General features: G+C 34.7%; 6 protein-coding genes across 6 annotated transcripts in view; 5 read left to right on the top strand and 1 right to left on the bottom strand.

Moving 5' to 3' along the window:
• LOC100183671 (pre-mRNA-splicing factor SYF1) overlaps positions 1-4,043 on the top strand; it is a 9,081-nt gene extending 5,038 nt beyond the window's left edge. Inside the window, exons 10-20 of the mRNA XM_026835105.1 lie at positions 6-43; positions 562-675; positions 1,170-1,332; positions 1,579-1,681; positions 1,994-2,069; positions 2,311-2,445; positions 2,810-2,926; positions 3,182-3,230; positions 3,362-3,497; positions 3,632-3,723; positions 3,886-4,043. Coding sequence (XP_026690906.1) covers positions 6-43; positions 562-675; positions 1,170-1,332; positions 1,579-1,681; positions 1,994-2,069; positions 2,311-2,445; positions 2,810-2,926; positions 3,182-3,230; positions 3,362-3,497; positions 3,632-3,723; positions 3,886-3,956 — 1,094 coding nt within the window. The 3' untranslated portion in view covers positions 3,957-4,043. The remainder of the gene's footprint in view (positions 1-5; positions 44-561; positions 676-1,169; positions 1,333-1,578; positions 1,682-1,993; positions 2,070-2,310; positions 2,446-2,809; positions 2,927-3,181; positions 3,231-3,361; positions 3,498-3,631; positions 3,724-3,885) is intronic.
• An 80-nt stretch (positions 4,044-4,123) lies between these two features.
• Positions 4,124-4,791, top strand: LOC100184468 (40S ribosomal protein S12). The gene has a single exon (XM_026835249.1). The coding sequence runs from the start codon at positions 4,289-4,291 to the stop codon at positions 4,703-4,705; it is 417 nt and encodes a 138-aa protein (XP_026691050.1). The 5' UTR covers positions 4,124-4,288; the 3' UTR covers positions 4,706-4,791.
• Positions 4,792-4,892: 101 nt separating this feature from the next.
• On the top strand, positions 4,893-6,257 carry LOC100179681 (prefoldin subunit 6-like). Its single transcript, XM_002128098.5, has 2 exons — positions 4,893-5,086; positions 5,450-6,257. The coding sequence occupies exons 1-2, from the start codon at positions 4,925-4,927 to the stop codon at positions 5,657-5,659; spliced, it is 372 nt and encodes a 123-aa protein (XP_002128134.1). The 5' UTR covers positions 4,893-4,924; the 3' UTR covers positions 5,660-6,257.
• On the bottom strand, positions 5,911-7,778 carry LOC100182008 (neo-calmodulin-like). The gene is made up of 3 exons (XM_002128147.5): positions 7,271-7,778; positions 6,732-6,844; positions 5,911-6,398 (listed from the first exon to the last, which is right to left on the bottom strand). Exons 1-3 carry the CDS (start codon positions 7,433-7,435, stop codon positions 6,212-6,214), a joined length of 465 nt encoding a protein of 154 aa, XP_002128183.1. The 5' UTR covers positions 7,436-7,778; the 3' UTR covers positions 5,911-6,211.
• An 8,896-nt stretch (positions 7,779-16,674) lies between these two features.
• Positions 16,675-21,782, top strand: LOC100177336 (cyclin-A2-1). Its single transcript, XM_009860669.3, has 7 exons — positions 16,675-16,825; positions 17,726-17,785; positions 18,011-18,505; positions 18,711-18,913; positions 19,431-19,622; positions 20,021-20,259; positions 20,713-21,782. Exons 1-7 carry the CDS (start codon positions 16,705-16,707, stop codon positions 21,074-21,076), a joined length of 1,674 nt encoding a protein of 557 aa, XP_009858971.1. The 5' UTR covers positions 16,675-16,704; the 3' UTR covers positions 21,077-21,782.
• A 282-nt stretch (positions 21,783-22,064) lies between these two features.
• LOC100174997 (stress response protein NST1) lies at positions 22,065-25,610 on the top strand. The gene is made up of 5 exons (XM_002128419.4): positions 22,065-22,206; positions 22,405-22,540; positions 22,933-23,052; positions 24,089-24,310; positions 24,721-25,610. Exons 2-5 carry the CDS (start codon positions 22,451-22,453, stop codon positions 25,030-25,032), a joined length of 744 nt encoding a protein of 247 aa, XP_002128455.1. The 5' UTR covers positions 22,065-22,206; positions 22,405-22,450; the 3' UTR covers positions 25,033-25,610.
• Positions 25,611-26,107: the final 497 nt, after the last annotated feature.

Below are 26,107 nucleotides of genomic sequence, written 5' to 3' on the forward strand. Positions count from 1 at the left end.
GGTCATGTATGCTGACCTGGAGGAAAGCTTTGGGACTTTGAAGGTAAGTTGTTGGTTGTTGTTGAAATTTACTGATACAAATGTAGTTATATTCTATTCTATGTGGGTAAGGTCCCACAGCGTGGGTTTTAGGATGTAGGCCAGGATTGGCTCATTACCCCAACACCGAGGGTGCTACTGCATGGATCTCCCTAGTTTAAGGAGCCTACCATAGTTTTTACTGTAAGAAGTTTTGGGAAAATACCGATCAAAATAATAAGTTAAAGCAAACACTTAATCTGTGTGGTATGCCATGTAAAAATTCCGGCAGTTTTTACTAATAAATGAAACAATGTTAATGGTGATGTAAATCATGCATTTATGCTGGTATAATTTGATTACTTTAAATGAAATGTTTGACCAAGTCTGAAACAGTTAGCGTTACTTTCACATAAAGGATTATAAACACATTAAAAATAAAATGTCTCAATAGCTTATTCGAATTCCCTAATTTTTGTATCTCCATGCTGTATCGGTTATCTTAAGATTGGAAATTTACTATTTCTTTCAACTTTACCACAGACATGCAAAGCAGTTTATGATAAAATCCTTGATCTACGGATCGCCACCCCACAAATTATCATCAACTATGGAATGTTCTTGGAAGAAAATAATTATTTTGAAGATGCATTTAAGGTTTGTGTGAACTTCTATTTTTAATCTCTATCTTTTAGTCTTGTAATGTTTTGCTAAACCATTATATTGTTTTTATTCAACTTGAGTGAGGCCTTGTGTCGTGTCAGGAAATTGAGATGTAGGCCGCAAACAGTCACTGGAGAATATACCCGAATACATGTTATATACCTACTGTGGTGACATCCACAATTATATATATATTCTATGTGGATGAGGTACTGCAGCGTGGCATGCCATGGCTCCTAGGATTTAGGCCAGGATTGGCCCATTGCTCCAACACCTGTTGTGCTACTGCATAGGCTTCACCAGTTTTTGGAGCCTGCTGCTTTGCCAAAGGTGGTATATATAATATTAATATGCTACAGAACTTTTGTCAGCTTAGTTATTAGGATTTACTACATGAACTTTTGCGAGGCAAATCTGAAATTTGAATATCGGTATACTATCATAAATTTTTATTCCTATTTATTATTTTACCTTACTATTTCCCCCAGGCATATGAAAGAGGAGTTGCTTTATTTAAATGGCCGAATGTTTATGATATTTGGAACACGTATCTCACAAAGTTTATTAAGAGATACGGGGGCAAGAAGTTGGAGAGGGCGAGGGATTTATTTGAGCAAGCACTTGATGGCTGTCCAGCTAAGTTTGCTAAAAGTAAGTTTGTTTTCTTGTGTGTAGCTTTACTGTTTAGATAATTTTGTTTTTTACATGGTTTGGATATTTTTTGAGTAATTACTAATTTTGTTTGATTTTAAATTATTCATTTTGGTTATTTTACTAACCTTTTAAAATGCTGCATTTGTTGTATGTTTTATATTAAAGCTTAAAAATTATGTTTTTAGGACTAAATATGTTTGTTTTTTTTCTGATAGTGTAATATTAATATACACTTTATTACAGATCTATATTTGTTGTATGCTAAACTGGAAGAGGAATATGGATTATCAAGACATGCTATGGCTGTTTATGAAAGAGCAACCAAAGCTGTGTTAACAGATCAACGGTTAGTTGGATTAAGTTATAATAAGCTGACAAAGGCTAGCCAGAGTAAAACTTGATTGGTACTGGTTTTAACTGCATTTAACTGGTTTTGGGAAATTATTTTCAGACTAATACTGATGTTTATTGTCCATTCTTCCATTTAACATTGATTTATTCAGAACTGTAGTCTGGGTTTCGGAGTAACGCGTCACTCTGGCCTAAATCTCAGATCCGTTGACAAGGACGTTGTCCATATAGAATGGAATAGAACATTTACTTGAAAACTTCATTAACATTTTTTGCTTGAAACAACATAAATAAAACTGTTATACAGACATGAACTGTTCAACATATATCTACGTCGAGCTGCTGAGATATATGGAGTAACTCACACAAGACCAATATACGAGGTAACTGCTATTTACCAATTTATATGACATTATATATGCACTGTTATTTTATCCTGAACTTTGTATTTGTAATAAATCTATATCATAAATTTGTGAGAGTGTGTATACCAATCCACTTATATTGTAACCAGTCTGATGCTTCTATATATATGCATATACATATACAGCAAACTGTCAATTAGACAGAAATCAATTGAAGTTCTCCATTATTATTTTCACCAATCATGTTTAATTTTTACAGAAAGCAATTGAAGTTCTCCCTGACGAACATGCTCGAGATTTTTGCCTCAGATTCGCTGATCTTGAACGAAAACTCGGTGAAATAGATCGGGCTCGTGCCGTGTATGCTCACTGTTCGCAAATGTGTGACCCGAGGGTAAGCTCTAATGTCTTATGAATACTATATAAAATGTATGCAGACTTATAATAGCCAAGCAGTTTGTATCTAAAGAAATGCAACAAGCGTAAAATATTGGGCCTGGTTCTGTGTGGGAATTCTAAATGAATTCCAAAAAATAAGAATGAATGAAAAAGTATCTACAGTGACACAATGTTTAGGCACTTGCTTAGAGTGTGCATAATATGTTATAGATGTATACAACTCTAGGAAATATGTGGATTGGGAAATATCTATATTTCTACTCTAGATTAATAATGGCCTTCAACGAGTCATGTCAGAAGAGATTACTGTATAAAATATCTGATTCACTGCTTAAATTTGTATAAATACTTAATTACAGACAAGTGCCAACTTCTGGGAAGCTTGGAAGTCGTTTGAAGTTAAACATGGTAACGAAGATACAGTTCGTGAGATGCTTCGAATAAAGAGAAGTGTTCAAGCTACTTACAATACCCAGGTATTGTTTTTATAGGTTGCACAAATAATTTTTAAAAGAGTTAATATGATAGAACCATACCGAACATTTTTTCATTTTTTTTGTTTATAGTTACTAACTTGTAACTTACTGTTATGTCTTTTTACGATGTGTTATATTACTTTGAACATAATTACCAAAAGCAAGACAAACTAAAGTCATTTTTTTGTATTGCTTTCTTACTAATTTATCAGTCAAGCCTCTGCTAAAAATATGTTATGTTATGTTATGTTACAGGTTAACTATATGTCAGCACAAATGTTGGCAGCTGCTGGAAATCTTACAGGTAAGATCAAAAAACAACTGTATATTCTGTTGTTTTCTTTGAAGAGTTAGTAAAAGGTAGTTCATGTTATAATGACTATCCTTTCACTGCCATGTGCGGTTAAAAAAATTACATTTATTCGTTCAACACAGGCACTACATCTGACCTTACCCCTGATGGTAACCTTGACAACGATGGAATGAAACTTCTTGAACAAAAAGCAAGTCACGCTGCTGCAAGGGCAAACCAGGAAGAAATGAAACCAAATAAAGGAATTCTGTTTGTTAGGTAAGTGTTTGAAAACTAACGACCAACGAAAAACTTAACGGAGTAAAAAGTTTTTTAAAAGGCTTTTAACTATACTTTCTATGTTAAGTTGAAACAAGAAGCAAATGTTACTTTTTACTGTTGATTTATTACAGGAGTGACAAACCACCTATGGAAACTGAAATCAGCCAAGTTCAGAATCCTGATGAAATTGACATTGATGATGATGACAGTGAGACTGAAGATGGTATGTATATGTTGTGTTATGATTTTTTTAGGTTATATGATGTTTTTGTATGTTTTGTTATTATTTTCATTAGTTTTATGCTGCTTTTGTATGTTTTGTCACACATTAAATGATGTTTCACCTAAAAACAAAGCTTTAACTACTGTGTTGTAATTGTAACAGGGCCAGCCGTTATACAAAGAAAGATCGTACCAGATGAAGTGTTTGGTGGAATGAAAAAGGACGAGGATTAGTTTTGGATGATTTACAAAAGAAAAATCGTGTTTCATATTTGTATACTGCCGAAAACCAATAAAATAATACCTTTGCATATACTTTAACATTCCGTTTAAAAATTGACATACTTCATAACTTATTTAACGCGAAGTATAGGATGTACGTCCTGTTCCAATTAAAATACGGAAATTACCTCCCCGAATGTTTTCGAGTTTCTATGGCGGTAGGGTACCATAAAATCTCACGTTGAAAATGTCTGTGCGGATTCTGAACGGTTTCGATCTTTCGAAAAAACTTTATGATATCTGGACGCATCGAGGACTTCTAGTGTCAATATATATAACTGAATATGTCTGACGGTGAAGGAGATGATGTTCCGGTCGCAGTACAACCCAGCGGTCCTATGGACCTTAATACAGCGCTTCAAGAGGTTCTAAAAACAGCAGTCATTAACGACGGTCTTGCCCGCGGCTTGAACGAATGTGCAAGAGCCTTGGATAAACGCCAGGCTCATCTTTGCGTTCTTGCTAACAACTGCGACGAACCCAGCTATGTGAAACTGATCGAAGCTTTGTGCAATGAGCATCAAATCAGTTTGATCAAAGTTGACGACAGCAAAAAGCTCGGGGAATGGGCCGGTCTTTGTAAAATCGACCAAGAAGGAAAACCCAGAAAAGTGGTTGGCTGCAGCAGTGTTGTTGTACGCGATTGGGGCAAAGAAGGCCAAGCACATGACGTGTTGGCAGAGCACCTGAAGAAGGTCTAAATGTCTCGCTATTTTGTTTTGTTCCAGTAATAACAACGGTATCGTACCCAGCATTTTACTGCGAATAAATTCAAATGCGATGAAAATTTTGTGTTTTTGTTGACATTATAGATACAGCATTGTTAGTCAGGTTATGGTCCATAATTAGGAGCATTTTTACACTATTTCTGTGTTAACAAATGAATCTATTTTAGGAGTAAATTAGGGCCTTATATAAACATGGGTGCTGTGGATGCTCAAGTAAGGCTGGAATTGCAAAAAGAATTTGATGAAATTCAAAAAGTCCAGAAGGAAATTCAAAAATCAGCAGAACTGCAGAAAAAGCTTGATTCTCAATTAAACCAGAATACTGTTGTGAAAGATGAATTGGAATTCTTGGAGGTTTGTTATGAATCTTACTTAGTTTTTTCAAGGAGTAAACTGTATATACATTATACATAGCCTATTTGCTTTGCTGCCTGTGCATATAGGTTTCAGCTATTGGTAAGTTTGGAGTATTTAAACTTGTTAAAGCATCTCCTAATTGTTATATTGATTAATCCACTGCACAAATTCCAACTAAGCATGCCACCCCACTGACCCCAGATTCAGCATATTTATAAGTAAAATACATGCGAGTCGCAATAGTTTGCATTTAGTTGGTCTTGATGTATGGTTTCTGCAAAGTGCCACATTGAAATTCAGGTTTGATACACAGGTGTTTTTCAATATGTGTATAAATAGTAAAAATGATGTTCTGTGCAGCCGGAATCGAATGTCTACAAGCTGACTGGTCCTGTTCTTGTCAAGCAAGATTTAGGTGAAGCTAAAGGCACTGTGTCGAAACGTATTGAATATATAAGCGCTGAAATAAAGCGTCAGGAAACTTTAGTTGCAGACCTTGAAAAGCAGTTAAACAAACATAAAGAAAGTGTTTCAAAAATTCAAGCAAAAGCAACTGCAGTTGCTCATTGAATAATGTGTTATATTGTTTCTTTTGTGTCAACTTAGAAACTTGTGTTTATGTATTGCATGCACAATCTGGGTATATGTAGATGCTGATATAAAAGTGATCAGTTTGAAAGTTTTACAAGTTGGAAGCTTAAGAGCATTGTAATATTACTTTTGTAAATTTAATGTATTTTTGTATTAGTTTATTCGGATCTTCAGTTACATATATTTATTTTAAAAGCTAGTTCTTTAAATCTGTTTAACTCGCTAAAAAAATCAAATTTCAAGTTTATTGTTTTTAAGTACATTAACCATACATGCAATATGCTATGTTCAGTTCTGTAGTATATACCATTAGGGAAGATGAGACACCTTTAGCACATAATATTCAAATATCCTGATCGTGTTTTAAACAATTAACAATGGTCTGTGGGAGCGTTGGAAAACCGTTTTACAAATCTTTGTTTACTACCAAATGGGACGAGAAAATAAAATAAAAAGGTGTCCCATCTTCTCCCACCGTACCTCATACAATTTAAACTAATTTAAGTATTAACGAAATTACAGACACCATGATTATGTGGTGTTGTCGTGTATAATAGAGAAACAGAATTCTGTGTAATTAATTTTCCCATCCCCGCTCGAGTCTGCATCTTTTATCAATTCGTCAACTTCTTCGGGTGAAAGCTTTTCTCCCAACGTCGTTAGGTGATGACGTAGGTCTGACGCCATAATGTGACCTTTCAGGTCTTTATCGAAGACTCTGATCGTACGTAAGAACAATTAATTGTTGCGAGGCAAATATATGGTTTGTTTGATAAACGTTGCAATAATGACACTGGCGTTGTTTATAGGGCAAGAATTTTCTCCGCTGTCAAAAGCGTATAACATACACCTACATTTTATTTGTTTGCTTTTGAATATGATAAGGAGTATTTAATGAAAGTAAGAATTGAAATAATGGGTAAAAATCGCTACGTCGGTACACCACAGGTGTTCAGATTCCTTTGGGTTTGAGGCAGGAGCGCAAACGAATTCAACGTCAGCGAACTTCACAACGTCGAAGACGTGTGTACTTGTGCAGCCTATGGAATACCTGAACGCTTCAGTCAGTTCGTCATCCATCTCCAGAGTAGTTTTCATTATCCTCGCATACAAATCAATCAAGTCTTTAAAAGCGGCTTCTCCAGTGTTTTTCGGGTCTAGTTCCTACGTAAATAACGAAAGACGTGAACTTATAACCGTAAGTATAAACTGTTTGATTGTTTTATTGCTATGCGTGTTAACGTTGCATTTATAAACGGAAGGGGTATATGAAAACTCGTAAGTTGGCAAGTTGCTGCTCATTAGTCTGAGAATAGCAACTGAATTTGTATGAAAGTGTATATTATTATTAAGGTAGGTGTCTAAAGCGTATATTATTATGTATTATTATTATTAAGGTGAGTATCTAAAGTGTATAGGCAATTATTATTAAAATCCGTGTTATACTTTTGAAAGGGCCCAGCACATAATATAAGTCAGAAATGTAGATATACAAAAATGTTAAAATATCTTCATTGCCCTTTTCTGTATAGGATGTTAAATGTGCTAACGGTAGGCTATCCGTCCCCCCACCACTACATAATTGTAAACCTTTTTAAATTTCTCCAATTCGGACTCAGTTGGTGCTTGGCCAGCTGCTCGGAGAACGCTTCCTACGTCATCAATCGAGATAAAGTTAGTCCCTTCCGGGTCAAACTTCTTGAATGCTTCGGTAAAGATAACTTGTTCCTCTTCTGTTAGCTTATCCGATGACATTATGTTGCGAATACGATTTAATGATTCACAGTAGGTTTCTAATCTGTTTTTGTTGTAGACCAAGTCATAGGTTAAGCGAAAGCGTCGACAAACGATTGTATTTTAATTGCAAAATTCTAATATGGGCGTTTCGCTTGTACTCTAGTTTACTTTACTGTTACGTTAATCTAATTCTGAACGATATAGGCCTATATACCTATTCCATAGGCCACTCAATTAAACACGCCTTCGACGTTGTTCTGTGCTGTATATAGACGGTGAAACATCATTGGCTATAATTTTAATGATAAAACGTTGACCTAAACGGCTCGTACATGTTATTATAAACCTGTTTATATAGTAAGATGAGGGAAGATGGGACACTATTTCATTCTATTCTATAGTAAACAAAATACATTTGAAGAATTATAAAACCGTATCCTCGCGACTCCAATAAATTATTGGTAATTGTTTAAAATACGATCAGGATATTTGGTTATTTTGCGCTAAATGTGTCCCATCTTCCCCACCCTACTATACAAAACTTTATTCCAACTGGATTTCTACACTCTTTACAGCATTGTACAAGAACGAAAGCTTCAATTGCTCTGCTTCGTATTTGTAGACTGAGAACAACCACAAGCGATGTCGGTTTAAATTCAGGTGTTGTTTTGCCGTATCCTATTTCATTCCATTGTGTTTATGCTTTGAAAGTACTGTACCTCGAATTTTACACGAGGCATATTATGTCACTTTGCATTGGTCTAATTTTTACAACATTTTTGATGTATGTTTTGTCAATGTAGTCTTAAAGATGGCATTTGAATGTATAGTAGGTTGGGTTTGAGAAAGTCTATGTTTTTATTCTCTACTGGGGATGTTACATGATAACGGTATCCACCTTACCACACAGTCGTATATATGCGGTGTGTATGAAGTGCGTATACGGTTTAACGCTCGTACATTAGCGTAAATGAAACAACAGACAACAACCATGTTACATTTGAACTATATATATACAAATTGATTTTGTCAAGCCACTACCCCCAGGCCGAAAAGGTATTTACATATGTTTTCTATGCTTAGAATTCGGGACTATCCCAGTTGGGGCTCCACCATTTTGCTGGGGCGCAAAACTTTGCAAAGTTTTAAAATCGCTCTTGTTTTACAATTGTATATAAGCAATACGTATTACGTATATTTACCTTTTTGCTTCTTTTTTTTACAGAAATGGAAGATATAGTGATTGAAGACAGTTTGACCTTGGATTTAAATGAATATTTAGAAGAACAGTCGTTCGGAAATCCCATAATATTGTAAGTGAAGTTTAGAGGTATAAAATAACTTATGTTAAAGTGTTGTTGTCTTTTTAGCAACTAACATAAAAACTACCAGTAGAATGGCACAGCATATATATATTTATATATATTATATACAGCATATATATATTTATATATATATTTATATATATGTTACTTCAGCATTTTTTTTAACACTTTTTGCATTTTCTACCACAGGCCAGGGGATGTACCTGTTGAAAATTATGACAGTGATGTAACTTGTTTATCTGTTGAAAGTTGTGATGTGGGTTACAACAGGCACCACCATTCAGCTGTGTGAGTCAGAGTGAGGTATTAAGGTTTCAATATGTGTGGTAACTTTGGGTTATATAGACAAACCAAAAAATCACTTTTTAAAAATCACAACTACAGTTTTATAAAAACAAAACCAATAAAAATCACTTCCACATTTTAAAACCTGTACGAACTATAAGTAGGATAACAGTTTGAAAAGTAATTTGCACCAATAATATTTTTTGTTTTATACTGATTTTCATTTACAATACACTTGTAACTTAGTATTGAAGGTAATATTCACATACTTGTTGATAGACTGTCGAAGCAATTGATTGTCATTCGGAATCTCAAGATTCCATTTCAGTTCTCCCACCAAGTCAACTTTCTTTATTTTCAACAATTCCTGAAACTCCAGCAAGTCATTTGAAATCAACAAATGAAAATTATAACAATGTTATTGAGGTATGTGACCTGTTACCTTGCTTATCATTTTTATCACTTTTTGAATGATATGTTTCCAATATTCTGTTATTCCTAAATATAAATCGAATCTGAAACATCTATTCATTTTCTGCACTTACTTTTTAAACCGACATTTTAATTTTCATTTAACTTTTAATTAATAATAAGTTTCTTGAAGACTCGTTAAAATAACAATTTGTTTTGCAGTGTACTACAGGCTTAAGCCTCAACCAGCAAACAACACCACCAAAGAGAAGTGAAGAACCTACTCTTGCAACTGCCTCTAAACCATTTATATTACCTAATCAAGTTACCCAATTTTTACAATCACCAACAAAAACATCTGATACTTTTACTCCATCTCTTCAACCAACAATACATGAGGATGAAAATGAAATCTTCACCCACGCACCTAATGCAACTTCACCACTAACAACTAGTGATGTTCTCACTCATTCACCCCAACCAATTTTCCCACCTTCAACTTCCACAACTACAACACTTGATGATATTTTTACCCAACAACCTGAAATACCAGCAACTGCAACAAATAATATTTTTACACAAGCAGAAAATGTAGATCCAACTCTGTCTACAACACAAACTACTGCAGATGATATTTACACCCAACAAACCAAAATTTCATCAAACACTTCTGATAATATTTTTACTCAAAAAGCAACAATACCTGCAACACAAAATGCAGTGTATGATATTTTCACTCAACAAACTGAAAAAGCAACCACTATGCTTGACGATGTTTTCACACAAAAAGAAAATGAAACAACTCCAACTCAAACTTTAATAGATGATATTTTTACCCAACAAACTGAAATACCAACATCAACAATTGATGATGTTTTTACACAAGTAGAAAATGAAGGAAGGCCATCCACATCTTCAACACAAAGTACAATAGATGATATTTTGACCCAACAAGCTAAAATGTCAACTCCAACAAAGAATCAATATACTGAAGTTACAGATAGTGCTCTGCTCAACTATTCCAGCAATGGTATGATATGAATATGATGTATGGTACCATTCAACAGTATAAGACATCAACGGTATTATAGGATGTTATGGTATCAACAGTATTAGCCATAGGCATAAATGGTATGAATTTACTTTTTTATTTTATGAGTTAGAAATGGCCTTCATTACAAGTCCCTTGACATGCTTGCAGTAGAATCTCACATATATAGAATACAATACATGTGCAGTTGTGTCAATCACAATTCTTTCAACTTTATCACTTTTCTAGATGATGATTGTATAATAATAGATCCGCCTGCCAGTCAAACAACTTCAGGAATAAATGAAAAAAGAAAGATTGTTGAAAACAAAGTTGAAAAAACCAAGCGACATAAAAGGAGAAAGTAAGATGATATTTAATTTTTTTTCCATTCCATGGAAGTAGTATACCACATACTTGCTTTGCTTGGAACTATTGTTTTAGCTATTTAGTTAACATTATACTTATTTCAAAGAAAGATCAAATTCACCCAACCCTCCCAGTTTTCCTTAAGTCAAGTAAGATGTGATGATATAGAAGAACCACCTTATAGTAATAAGGTAATTTACCTAAAATCTATTATATAACAATTACAATATGAATATGGTGGTGAATTTTTGTTTTAAAAAAACAAAGACACATAATTACAAGTTTACAACTGCTGCAATTAAGTTGTACCTTTATAATTTTCAAAATTTCTACATACAAAAAATGGATGATTATTCACTTACAAGTATTCATGGTAACTTAAGTCAGCAGGATAAGGTGTATATAATATTGTCATATTGTGTCACAGTTGTATTATTTTCTGTACATGTGTTTTAAACTCATCTGTAACAGTTATAATTTATTCACAATTTATTAGTTCAGGCTGTGAATTCTTTTCTACACAGCTTCATCGAAAGCAAATGGAAGAACTAAACATAATTCAGGCCAAAATATCATCTGTGAAGAAAGTGCTTGCTATGAAACAGAAGAGATATTATGGTATGTGTGATAGTGGATTGTATATTTACATTAGTAACATATGCTGTTAGCTTTACAAGGAAACTTAAACAATATGTATATAGACAAGACTAAACTGTTTATTTGTATACTGTATAATTAGTTAAGTTAAAATAAAGGGTTTTGAAGTATTAAAAGCATGTAGGGTACTCGGAAAGTCACCGGGCACTTACATATTTAAAAACAGATAAGTTTTAGTATAGAATCCAGGATGTAAATATGAATGACAATTATAAATGATGTTATAAATGGCCCACATTAGCATCAATACAGACCGATGTTGTTTTGTTTTTTTAAAGACCTTTAATCAGTTGCTACCAAAAAAATGTTTTGAACACTGCATTGTGACTTTCCGGACACCTTGTATATTGACGTTGACAGTGTTGTACAAATTATTTGAGTAGTGTATAGGCATCTAGTGAATAAGCATGCATATTGATTAACATCTAGTCTAGTGTACAGAGTGATCTAGTGTATGTGCATATGCATATAATTTTAACAGTGCAGTAGGTCTATAAGGTAATTGAACAGAAGTTAAATGATAGTAATCACAGGTAACGCAGAACATATATTGAAAGGAGAAGTAAGGAAAAGGATTGAGAAAATTAAAGATCATTTATATGATAAACAGTCATCTTCTGAAAGGTTACATATTGTCTGTATAGTTAGGAAATTTATTGAAGAATTTGTTATAAGATTTAGATTGTTGGAGCAATAACCGCATTTTGTAATTTATAAGTTGCACAGGTTAGTTAGAAAGTCACTGCGCACTTACATTTTTATTACTAGATGTTTCAGTACAGAGTCTAAGAGGTAAATATGAATGACAATTAAAAGTGATGTTGAAAGTGACCCCCATTTGTATCCATACAGGCTTGGAACTTCTTATTTTGTTTCCATACACCTCAATCTGTAAATACAAAATAATTATTAGAATAGTGCACACTTACTAAACACCCTGTATTTATGTTATCACTGTTATCTGTATAAAGAAAAACAAAAAAACACATAAGGTAACAGAACAACAAATAGGGTATATTTTGCGTAAAAATAAGTTATCTCTCTAGTGACAGTGAGCAAAAGCGAGATCACTCCCAGCTCCTCCGGATGCGAGAGAATCGACTTGAAGCGATCCTCGTTGCTCGGGATAAATTGTTGGAGGAACTGGATCAGATGGGAGGATGTGAGGAAGAGGATGAGGTGTGGTGTCATGATTGAATGAATGATTGAATTTTACTTATTTATCCTTGTGTGGCAACAACACTAGATGCAACACGGCTGTTCTGTTTCCTAAACCTCACGCCCGCTTACGATTTACCATGTATTTTACTTTATAGGAATTTTTATATATTTAATTTTATAATGTTTGGTTGACATATTAGAATTAGATGTTCCTTTTAGACACTACTGGGTTGGGACAATTGCCGTTAAGTGTCTAAGGACAAACACGTCCACGGTAGTAGCAGGTAGCAGCATTAAGCCTTAAACCCATGTCCACGGCACCAGACTATCATGTTTATTGTTCTGGCAGACTTGACTTAGATTTATTTTTTCAACTAAACTTAATATCACCTAGTATATCTAACCAGTATTACACGTTTAATACAGGATGAAGATATTGAATCAAGTCAATCCATCTTACCTGTTAATGTCCCTCTCTATAAAAGGCAAGTAAATTACAACTATAAGTTAAATTTAAAAATAGTTTATGTCACTGTTTTATTCTGGCCTATTTTATATACCTCATGCCCATTTATCCTGAATTTTTATTTTTTGTATGTTTGACAATTTGGACGACCCACGAGTAGGCCCTGGGTTGAATCAATTACATTAGTGTCTTGGGTGACCGCGTTGAGCCTTGAACCTGGTATCCTGTAAGGCTAGCGCTCTCATCAATATGCTTGGAGGTTGAAGTGTGTATATGGATATAAAATAACTTATATTTAAACTTTCAGTTTTACTGTGAAACTACCAACAAGTACCACCACTACAAAGCAAAGCAAAATGAAACGACCGCAGGGATTCAGACAAATACAGCTTCCTAATAAGAACACAAAGACCACATCCACACGCCCTATTATATACGTTGTACCAAACAGTTGCACCACACAAAAAGGAACAGCCATGCCTGTAATATCAAGAGTTAAGAGTCCGCAAATCCATCACATTTCACGCACTCCCCAACCAACAAAGATCAAGATCATACAACATAGTAACAACCAACACCATACACTTACAAACAAACCGATATCTACTTTACCTACTACTTCCAGTATTACCCCTAAATTGATACCCACCCCCCCAAATCGTTTTGTGAACCCCAAAGCCCCAAAACCTATACTATTACCCGAAATAACCCAACCAAAGTCATTTTCCCCTATTTTCCAAGCCCTTAGTCAATCTGGAATACCCAATATACCTATGTCCACCCATATGCTACCAACTAAATCACCAAACACTTCACAACACCCAGCTCAAGCAGACATACAGCAAGACAAACTTGATTTGAATCTCAGTTATCTACTAAAGAACAAAATTATCCAACAAGGTTCAAACGCTTTGAAATTAAAATCTATGGGGGTAAGGAACTTATATCTACAGTATTTATTACCAAAGTTATAAAATGACGTTGTATTATTTATCAACTATTGAAAATTAGGTAGTATATATTTTGTTGGGGTAAGATAATCCATGTTTTATTCTCCTTTATCGCCCCATTTGGTAGTAAACAAGGAATGTTTACAGAACTATATCCTATAAATATTGAAACACGTTTAGGAAAAGAAAATTATGTGCTAATCCATCTTATCCTACAATACTATAACACATTTAATTTTAAAATCTGTGAAGTTAAAAATATTCTCATTTCCAGACAGAGCATGTTGCTTCACTGACGAGCAACGGTTCCATTCTGACGTCAGAATTTCAATTATACGTCACTCCAGTAGCGTGGATTAAGGGGGTGACGGGAAGAAGTTATTCCAAAGTTAACGCTTTTAAAATGGTAAGAAACACAAAATCTAAATAATATGTACGCCTGTTTATTACAAACGATGCCACTTAGGCTACGAAGATGAAGGATCCGAAATTAATGTGGTTTTGCCAACTATCGTTTCGTTACTAATTCCTTTAACTTTATTTATTTAAATAAATTGAACTGTATTCGAAGAGTATAAAATGTATGTTGGGTTATGGCAATAGGTATATTGTACACATTTTGATGAGTTTATACAAATTTATAATTTAAAGTTTCAAGTTTATATTTTAAAGTTTTATTCTCACATAGGTAACTTACTTGGACGAGCCACTTTATAATATATCTATGAGAGTAGCACAGAAGACACAAGCTGCTGTAATGCCTCAACAACAAAGTAATATTTTGTGTTTTGTTTTAGAGTATTTTAAGAATGGCTTTTACTTTTTTGTAGCAGGCAATTACAGCAGTTATAATATGGGTGTTCTGGTTCATTACTATGTGTGTAACCTTGTGTGTGATTTTATATATATGTGCAAATGCACATGCTTCTATAGTTGCAGCAGCATTAACAAGCCTCGTACCTGTATCATCTGGGTAAGGGCGCTGTAACAACAGTACCACAGACGCTTTATTATAACAGGAAAATTAGTTACTCTAACTAACACATGATCATTTGGTTGGTCATTAATACATGTTTAAGTTTGTTTTCATTTACAGCAACATTTGATGACGTAAGAATGACGTCAACTCCTCAAAAATCTCCCGTGGACGACTTGGTTGGATTTTTAATGTCTTGCAGGATTCGTCTTGTTCAGGACGACGAATTCTTTATTACGACACAATTATGTGCGCGGCATGGCGGTGACGAATTCGAGATGATGAAACATTATATTGACACCGATTGGTGAAATCGTTTTTTTTGTGTTATTATTGTATTCATTCGTTTTTTTGTTTGTGTTTTTAAATGTTGGAAATATACAATCAAGTTGCTAATAATGCTGATAAGCAAACACGAATGTTTTGTTGTGGAAAGTAGTTTTCGTCAAGTAGGCAATGTCTTTGGTTGGTTATCTGTTTGAAATATATGTAGAGGTATTCGAGTTGGTACGATCGTATAGGTCATAGCTTGCAACTTATACCACCTAGGTTATAGTTATAACGACATTAGAGCGACAGTGTATTTGGTGCATGAGGTCTCTAAAATTATGCAAGTTGTGTTAGGGCAGAAGTTCTATAGTAGGATGGGGGAAGGTGGGACACCTTTAGCATACAATATCCGTATATCTTGATCGTGTTTTAGACAATTAATAACGGTATATTGGGGTCGTGAGGTTACAGATTTATAATTCATTGAATGTTTTTTGTTTACTGCTAAACGGAGAAAAGACGAAAGTTAAAAATTGTCCCATCTTCCCCTATTGGGTTTTACATCTATCATGGCAGATACTCAATACATATTGAGTGTAATAGGTTACAATATACGAAGTTATTTTCTGCGCTATTTACCAATATAGTATAGATGGTACACAACATACAACTGATTGACGCTTTTTTATGACGAAACCAAAACTGTAGGGCATTTTTGTAACGTATAAACACGCAGAAGGAATGCTGTCTGCTCAAGGCTGGGTGCGCATTGTAGGCAAGAATTCAAAAAGCGCTTTTGCCCGTGTATAATAATCACGCGGCGTTGATTAAAAACGCCGATTGCAAGAACAGCAAGCAGTTTCTTGTTGTTTTGAGTTCACTAGTGTAAGGTCGTTGTTTGGTGAGGAAGTTGTTTCATATGAATAGTATAGTTGGTCAGGATGTTACCAGGTTTTGTAATGTGTACGACGTAATCAATTTTAGCTTGCAGTTTGTAGATAATGTCTAAAATGATTATATTACCTAGCTTCACTGATATGGTCATACTTTATATTGGTTTTTAGTAACTGCGAATACAGATTGATTAAAATTGAAAATACTAGACGTGTGTAATGTATATAGTACTGTGGGGGAAGATGGGACACTTTTATAGCTAATAATATTCAAATATTCTGATCGTGTTTTAAACAATTACCAACGGTTCATGGGGGTCGAAAGGATACGGTTTTATAATATTTTGAAAGTTCTTTGTTTACTACAAACGGGGACGAGAAAATAGAATTAAAAAGTGTCCCATCTTTCCCCACCCTACTATATGTAGTTGGTCTTCGTAATAAAATTAAGAGCAAAAACTTGCAATTACAGACATAGCCTGCTTTGATTAGATATGAACAACTTATGCAAGACACCTGTCGTCTTACTGCATGAAAACGAAGCGAAGCAGCAGACGCACGTTGATGGTTATGCTGCAAAGCGCAGAGACGAATTCTACCTACAACATTTAAAAGGTATGGTTGGGTGGGGGGAGGATAGTGCGCTTGTTTACTCAACAGGTTGTATTGTCTTTCTAGTGTAGCCCACGTGTAGCGTTTATGGGGTGGAGCGGTGTATGCGAGTAGAACGCCATGTAGTAACATCGGGTAAGATGGGATACTGTTTGCACCTAAATTTCATGTTTCCTGATCCTGTTTTGAACAATTACCAACGTTCTAGGTCTAGAGTTGTAAGAACACGGGTGTATATTTATTTCTGTGAATATTCTTTGCTTATTACTACCATTTGGGAAGGTAAAAGAAAAGGAAAAGGCGTCCCATCTTACCCCACTCCGCCCTACCCTACTATACAGTATAAACTGCATGTAAAGTGCATTGTTATTTGGTGTAAATAAACCTAGCGTTGGCTCTATATGCTATTGATGCTTTTCGTAATGTAGCTTCGTGACGTTTTAAGCATGTTAATAGGGGTTTCACGTTGTCGCATATGTTTTTCGTTTAAACATGGGTAACAAATGGAAAGAGTTCGCGAGCGTGTCCAACTGTGTATATGAGATGTACACACATGTTATCGGTTAGGTTCGGCTATCGGGTTGGTTGCAGTGGGGCATAGTAGGTACCACCAACGAAGTTACTAACGTAAGCGGACACATGGTGTGTAAAACAGAACACAAATGTTTTACTTTTGACTCGCTACGGGAAAAAAGTAGGTTACATACATTCAATTGAACCATACAGTTGAAGTTGCGTTCTCTTTTAAATGGTAAAGAACGTGGAAACCAGAGTTGACCGAAGCTCCGCGACATGTCCCATGATCACCCAAGCGTCCCAATCCGCACACATCGGCCTATATAGTTGCAAACAGTTTTGGTGTACCAGTTTTTCGATTAGTGAACTAGATTGTCTCTGTCACAGGTACCGTTTGTTCATTGGAAGCACCATCGCATAAATCGACAAAATGTGGAACAGGATTACGTAAGTTTGTTTTGGCATGGCTCCTAATCTAAAAATTGAATTGATTTAAGATTTTTTAGCTTCCTAATTATTACAAACATGTAAATGTTAGAAACCTAAAGTCTTGTATGTCTTTTTTTTTATTTTTAAGCAAAGTTGGCTTAATGTTCTGCATAAAATATTAGATTTATTTAATTTAGACTGCAAGGGATATTGGGATTTTATCTGAAATATTTTAAACCACAGGCAATATAGTTGGATCCAATCCAGACTTCACTGTGGATGGATTTAACTATGACAAAAACAACAACAACTGCAGCGATGGATTGCTTCAAGGCAATATATGCAAACAAAATGGAAGTTCAAAAACCAAGAAAACTTCTTCTGGATCCTCAAAAAGACGACGAAGTAATGGAAGAAAAGTCGCCATAGCTGCACCATCCTCTATTAGATCTTCTGTGAGCAAATTAGGAAGATGTGGTTTTGGTTCAACCAAGCGCAGTAGTGGAGATTCAAAGATTCAGAATTTGGCCAAGAGGTTTAGAAGCAGTGAGTACTTGGCAAGATCCCCCAATCTTTCTGAAAAGCCAGGATTTCAGAATGATTATCTTGGAATGAGCGAGACATGCGTCATGTATGATGATTATGTTGTCATAGAGAAAAGCTCTGAAAAGTCCTATGTTCATTATTATGAAAAGTGGTCGAACGAATCAGATAAAAGTTCTCCAAATGCAAGCTTAGGTGAGAACATTTTATGAATTGCTTTGTGCAACAAGTACAATACATACACTAAAAAATTCCCCATAAAATAACCAGCTACAAAATGACATACGTGGTAACTAGATATGTAAAACAAAACACTTATGCTATAACAACTGCCATTACCCCGTCACTCAATTTATAAGTTTTATCGAACATTTCCGTAATGATGCTTTCGTCGCTATAGCAACACCTGATAGCACACTGTACTGCTACGAGGAGGCCGCATTTGATGATAAATCGGTCACTGGGTGTGAGTTTAGTGATATTGGTCTTGCCATCTTTGCCGTGACATCTCTGGATAAGCTGGACATCCGCGATGTCTATTGGCAGATGAAAGCAAAAGAATATTACTCTCATCCTAGCACATCTCTTTGTGAACAAAAAATCGTAAGTAGAAATTTTAACAAAAACACTAAAAAAATTTTTTTCCAATTTAAAAAAAAAAACAAAAAAAATTTGGAAGGAAGTGAGTGAGTTTTTTTGTGATGGTGCAATTTATATAAAGGGTCTTTTGCGCACCACATGCAGTGACTTCATGCACCTCAGACCTGCCTACAAGTTTCTAAGTATGCAGTTTGTGTATAATTATTTTTTTTTCGGTATGGCTAACAGTATGGAACAGCCGGTTAGTGACCACTAAGTTAGAGTAATTGTCTTTAAATATCTTTTCACAATGACATGTATTGTGCGGTGCCTGAAAAAATTATTCACCTACAAAGTAACATGCTTGGTAACTTGTAAGCTTGCACAAAGTGTATGAACATCCCTGTTATAACGACTGACGTCTTCCAGCCATCGAGGGTAAAGTAAGTTACATTCGTTCACATATTACAGAGACTGGGTTCAAGTCAGTAACCGCTATAGTTCAAACCTCAAAAACAGGTTAATTTGATATTTATCCCAGATAACCCAGCGCTGTCGATTCATCTTGGTGGAATGGTTAGTGATGGTAACCCACCATTACAAGATACAAGGTGAAACATTACATCTTGCTGTAAATATTCTTGATCGATATTTGGAGAGAGAATTTGTCACAATAAGAAAGAAATATCTTCAGTTGATTGGAATCACTAGCTTGCTTATTGCTGCTAAACAGGTGTGTGGAAGTTTTGTTGATAAATTTCACCACGGTAATATAAAGTTGCCTTTGTAATTGCTGTGGTCTTTTATCTGGTACTGTGGTAAAAGTAGGTCATTGGTTAGCCTTCATGATCTATCAACACTGAATTTCATGCACTGATTCTTGTAGCTCGATAGAGTTTTCGGATAAAGATAGAGTTTTCGGGTAAAATCTATCTATTCTATTTGTGTTAGTACTTATATAGCATTTATTTTGCATCATGATGTATATATTCTTATTCACCATTCAAGTTAATTGAATAAGTATTACCAAAAAAATGTGATTCGAATATTAGATGGTGCTTCAAAAGCTTTTATTTTCTACCGTTTTTTATAAGATCCGTTGAAAACTTGAAACTTGTTGTATCTTTTCAGCTTGAAGTTGAAATTCCACCAGTTTCTGCCTGCTTGGGTCTTTGTAGAAACCTCTACACTCGCCCACAACTGCTATCATTGGAGCGTGTTCTGTTGATCACAATAGGATTTGATTTAAACGTTCCATCATCACACTTGTTCTATGACACCATTATCAGCATCCATTATGATGTTTACGTGCAGAAATGTCATGTTGTGTTGGTGAAAGATGAACCAGCGGATGTACAAGAATATTTCATGTAAGTAACTGGGACCTAGTATGTTTTAAAAGTTATTGTCACTATATGTACTAATGTGCTTATAATTACCCTTTTTCTTGGATTAGTTAATGCATTTTGCACAGTAGTTTCAGGCAGCACTTATCCGTAGCCCAAAGGTTAGGTTGAGTTGGGCCTAACATGGTCACTTTTGTGGCGTATGTCTTCTAGAGTAAGACACAACAAATGCACCAACTTAGTAGTTCCTTTCAGGTGGCCAAATTGTTAGCCATGTTTTACTCAATTTTTTTATAATTGATACAAAATTAAAGGTCTTAATTTTTAAAATCACCCAATGGTAGATGTTTTTTATGATTCTGTTTGCATATAATACGATGACAATGTGACAGATACTCTTTGTTCATTGGAAGCACTGTCACTGTAACATAGAAAAAATGTATGTGTATATATAGTATTTACCTTCTTTTATTTCAGTGCTTTGCTTTGTCTTGGTCGAAGTTTTCTTGAGAAGGGTCTCACCAACTACCAGTTTGTGCAGTTTCCTCCTTCTGTTGCTGCAAGAGCTGCCTTTCGTCTTTCTACTTCAATTCTAGATGAACCTGCATCTTCTGTTGGGTTAAAAGTCTTCCAAGATTACTCCTGGCCAAAATATGATTCCAGGGCATCTTTTAATGCTGGTTCCTGGGATGGAGTAACCATCACAGAGGAAGAGCTGTTGGAATATGAAGAGGAGAATGTCCTCTCTTGTCTCCACTCCATTAGATCCTTGTATGATGAAGCTGAGCTGAAGAGTTTCAGTAGATCAACAGCTGCGTTTGTTCCCAAGTATCTCTACTGAGGTATGGTGTAAAAATAGCTTAGCAAATTGATGGATTATTTGGAATGTGTTTACCAAGATTGTAAATATCATGTTGGACAATTTGTGTTTTCTGTGTTTGATTACTTATCTGCCTTGTTACCGTTGTAGAAATTTAGGTAAAATTTAATTCACTAAAAAAATTGTCAGTTAGGTTCAAGTTTTCTTTGTTGCTTATTGTTCTCTTACTTTCCTTATTATTCTTGTTGTTTGTTTGCACTTTATCGTCACAATTCCTTCTTTCTTTTAACTCGGACGGTGTCGAGTTTACCTATCCGATTGTGACTTCAGTTTGGACAATTTACTTCTTTTCCAACTCTTTATCCCGGGTAATTAACCGTGACCCCATGTTTTATTAAAATAAATCAAGTACAGGTGCAGTAAATAACACTAACACCATTATTACCCATTATACACATGGGCGTATACAGCGAATATTTCAAAGTTCGGAGGGAATATTTTAGTGTCATACAGATTTGCTGCAATAGAAAACTTAAAATTAATGATCTTTGAATGTTGTATCTAGTAATGCTTTAGTTGCAAATTGTGTAGCGTGATTTGTTTGATATTTCTTCCGGTACTGCCATGACCATTTTCTGCAGTGTTGCCTATGCTGTGAGTTGGCTGTTTGTTTCTTTGTGTTGTTTGTTGTTATTTCTTCCATATCTAAATAAAGCAGAACAAGCAATCATGTTGTATTTGTTTAACCTTTTTTCTACTCAGTTTACCCAAATGGTTTCTTCACCAAAGTGTGCTTTACCACACTAGTCTGTCTCTCTACTGTCGGCAAAACCATTTGCAAATAGAAACTTTATGAACTTCAACCTGTTGTTTGAGACATGCGATTATAAAGTCCAATAGGTCTGCCCTTTTTCTGTTGCGCAAACATTTTGCTGTCAGTTATATTTAGTTTGATTTATGGTTACTCTGCTGTGGATCAAACGCTACTTCTTATGAAAGTGTGTGGGTAAGAGACGGTATTAAAAAGCCATAAATTGGTATCTTGTGTTGGCTGGTAAACAAACCTGAAGAGCAAAACTGTCAGCTGAACTGGCTTGTCACCGCTCAGAAGAAAAATGAACCACTAATCAAACTACGGAGCTTCAGTTTAGGTTCGTACGTTTGATAAATTTTATTTTAAAAAGGTCAGTTTGGGAAATTATTAATAAAATTCGATATTTTGCTGTTTATTTTAAAGGAGAACAGATTGTGTGTGTACATAGTTTTGGAGGTAATGGTATTGGGGTGTTTGGATAACCAGTATCCCTACATTGTGTAACCAAACATATGTGAAACATTTTATCTTACAGGAGCAGCTGACCACATCAGTTTTGTTCAGTAACTGCGAAGACGAAAATGGAGAATAGGAAAATAAGTTCAGAATTGCGACCACAGTCTGCTCATCCAAGAAGAATAGGAGTAACTGATGCACCAAATATTACTTCTGTGAGTAGAAGATTTTGTGTGCATGTCACTGTAATGTTGTTACTGTTTTACAGTGGTGGAAATAGCTTAATTAATACCACCTTTTTTTATATACCTATACATTGGTGTTGAACACCTGTTTTATTATTTATGAATATATAATCTTTCGGCTACAGATGTAGAAGTGGCCTCACATTGGTTTTAAAATATTTGTTTCATATGCTACATACGTGGTAACTTGTAAGCCGACATGAGGTGTATGAAAGAACATCCCTGTCTTAATGGCTCATTGCCCCAATATGTCAGGATAAATAAGTTACATTCATTAATTTAAGCACATTGGCTGTCATTTTTTATTACCAGGGTTTAAAACATTGCTGTTTTTTTTTATTTATTGTGATTGATTCCTACAGAATGAGGGCCACAGGAAAGTAAGCACTGGTAGAAATGGACGAAGAAAAAGTTTAACATTTGAAGAATGGAGTCTTGCTGTTGAGGAGAGAGACAAACAGAAAAGGAGGCAAATGTTTGATGTGAGTAATTGTATTATACGATTCCCATCTTATACTTTTCGGTTTAAAAGCTAAAATCATCTTCAGTTATGTTAGAAGATACCAGAAAAAACATGTTTTATGCATTTATATAATTGTCAATTATCACCAAATTGTCCAAATTTCAAATGTTTGCAATTATATGTCCAAAAAGTAGATGTCAAATTTTGGTTTTGCATGTTTTGTGGTCTGTAACCTCAAAATTTTCATGTTTATTCTGTATGTCTCATATAATATAGAAAAAGTTAAAAAACAACTATAAATTAACACTGAAAGAATTGCCTGCAGTTTGCAAGTCTGTTGCCCACAGTCTGTTCTAACTATAACAGACTCTCTGGTGACCTAATTTTATTTTATAGCTTTTTGTGTAGCGCAACTGTATAAATATGGCACCTATATTAAACTAGCATAGGTAGACCCAATGTTTTGCATTGGTTTAAAGTCCAGGATAAATAAAAGAAGTTTTTTTTTTCTATTTTTAGTGTGCCATGAGTGATGAGTCTATCTTTAGGAATTTTGTTTTCAACATTTCTGTTGTAAAATAGAAGTTGTAGTCGGTTTCATTTCAAAATATTGACTTTAGGTTTTACAAGTGTTTGTTAAGTGGTATAAGGTTCAAGATAGTTACTACTGTTTGAAATCTAAATTTTATTCAGTATGGATGTTTTTGCCCCAATATGATACAGATATAGTGCTGTTTATTTTAAGGTCTCATATTTAAGTGAAAATGATATATTTAAACATTACCCAGTTTTCTTTAATAAACTCACATACATATTTAGTTACCACATTATATTTAGTACCGCAAACCAGTGTGTTGAAGCAGCTATGCTCTTTACATGTGGTGCAAGTAGTCAACATATATCATAGTTTTGTTTGTTGCTCATATTTGCTGTTGTGGCATAAGAACATTCATTTAAACTCGCATGGCCCCAATAAAACAACTGTTGCTGCCACAAATGTTTGCTTGTTTGTTCAATAAGCTTTTGAGGGCTGATTAATCTGTTTACTGTCTTAGGTCCGCAACAAGGAGAAAGGAAGTCGTAAAAATAGTTTGACATTTGATGAGTGGAATCAACTTGTGGAAGAGAAGCAAAAACAGGAGCAAAGGAAAAGGGCAGAAATTGAGAGAATAAACAAAGAAAAGAAGGCAGCTCTTGAGGAGCAAAAGTTTGGAAGAAAGATAAGTTTTGAGCAATGGATGGATCAGAAATCAAATCAAAAAGAGTCAAAAATTGGGGTCAGTGTTTTCTTTTTGTGGTTTTTAAACTAGTGTAGACAATTCCTCTTAACTGATACCCTTATTTAAAAACTAACCCTAAAAGTTGGCTGTCATTTGGTATGGCCGGAGGTTTTAAAAAACGTTTTTCTTTCAGTTTAATTTAACTCGTTTTATTTTCATGCTTAAATTAATTTGTTTAAGACAAAGTCTCTAAAATCAGGCTGCATGGGCTGTTAATTTGTGCTAATTCTTTAGGTTGCGTTGTATAAAGATTTTCTAATTAGAAAAAAGAAGTTTGACGGTGTTGCTCTTTTTGCAATTTATTTGTATAGAACCGACGTATTTTACGTTTGTTATAATAGCTACCTGGCAGCAACGGGTTGTTCATTAATTACAATAATTAGAATTGTGCAATCTAAATCTTGTAGGCGAGCCAAGGCAGGCGCTCCAGTATTGCTGGGGTTAATGAAAAAGAGTTTGAAAAACGGGATAAAGAAGAAATTGAAAAAGCTTTTCAAAAATGGCTTTTGAAAAAAGAAGAAGAAAAGCTTTCAGACGAGGAACATAAACTTTGGCTGGCGCTTCACCCGCCGAAGAAAACTGCAACAAAAAAGAATTCAAGTCACGGGCCTCCGTCAACTTTGGTTAGAAAGTTAAGCAAAGACTCGTCCAATCCACAAGTTCGACGAAGCTCTGCCCCAAGTCGGCCTTACCAAGGAAAAGCGATCATTGCGCAATAAACCTAACTTACATTATATATATAGTAGCCTACTGTGGGATAGGATGGTTACTGTTCACACCTGAAATTCCATATTTCTTAATCGTGTTGTTGACATTTTACAATGTTTTTTTTGAGTCGTGAGGGTGCGGTTATACAATTCTTTGAATGTTCTTTGTTAACTACCAATAGAACGATAAAAGAGAATAAATACATCGACCATTTTAACCCGACCTACTACAGGTATAGTACTGTGGGGTAATATGGGACACATGTAGCACATGTTATCCAAAAATCCTGATTGTGTTTTAAACAATTAACAGCAGTCTATGGTAGTCGTGAGAATACAGTTTTACAAAAATTGAAATGTTTTTTGCTTACTACCAAACGAATACAAATATGTAATGCGAATGTGTCGTATCCCCCCACCCTACTATACATATATATTGTACGAACATTTTATTTTATCAAAAACCATATACTTACCATATTAATTCGATGTAATATTGATGGTCAATATCTGAAACGGTAGATTGATTAACCATATTTTTATCGAATTTTCTGCTGATTTTATTAATAAATTAAAATGTGTATGGCTTAGCTATGGGCCAAATAAAACTGCTATATAGTGCTGTGGGTTGAGATGGGACGCCATTAGCACATTATATTCAAATGTCCTGATCGTGTTTTAAACAATTAATAACGGTATATGGGAGTGAGGTTAAGGCTTTATAATTCTTTGAATGTTCTTTGTTTGCTACCAAATGTGATAGGAAAATAGAATGAAAAGCTGTCCTATCTTCCCCCACCCTACTATACTTGTACGTTGTTGAGTACACATGAGGATCTATCAATTTTTGTTTTTAAAATTGTATTCTCGCATAGAGTTTACTGTGGATTGGAAGCGATACCATAAATCCCACAGCCTCTTCGTCTAATAAGCAAATACCACGTGTGTTGTGCAAAATCGTTCATAAAACCATAACACAGATATAACTTTTATTTTATGGAATACAATATCGAAGGTTAGTATTTAAAAGAATCTGAAGCAGGAAATTAACAGCAAAAAAAAAAACAGTCGTTAAAACACGATATAG

Source organism: Ciona intestinalis, chromosome 7, assembly GCF_000224145.3.
Source record: "Ciona intestinalis chromosome 7, KH, whole genome shotgun sequence".
Lineage (NCBI taxonomy): Eukaryota > Metazoa > Chordata > Ascidiacea > Phlebobranchia > Cionidae > Ciona > Ciona intestinalis.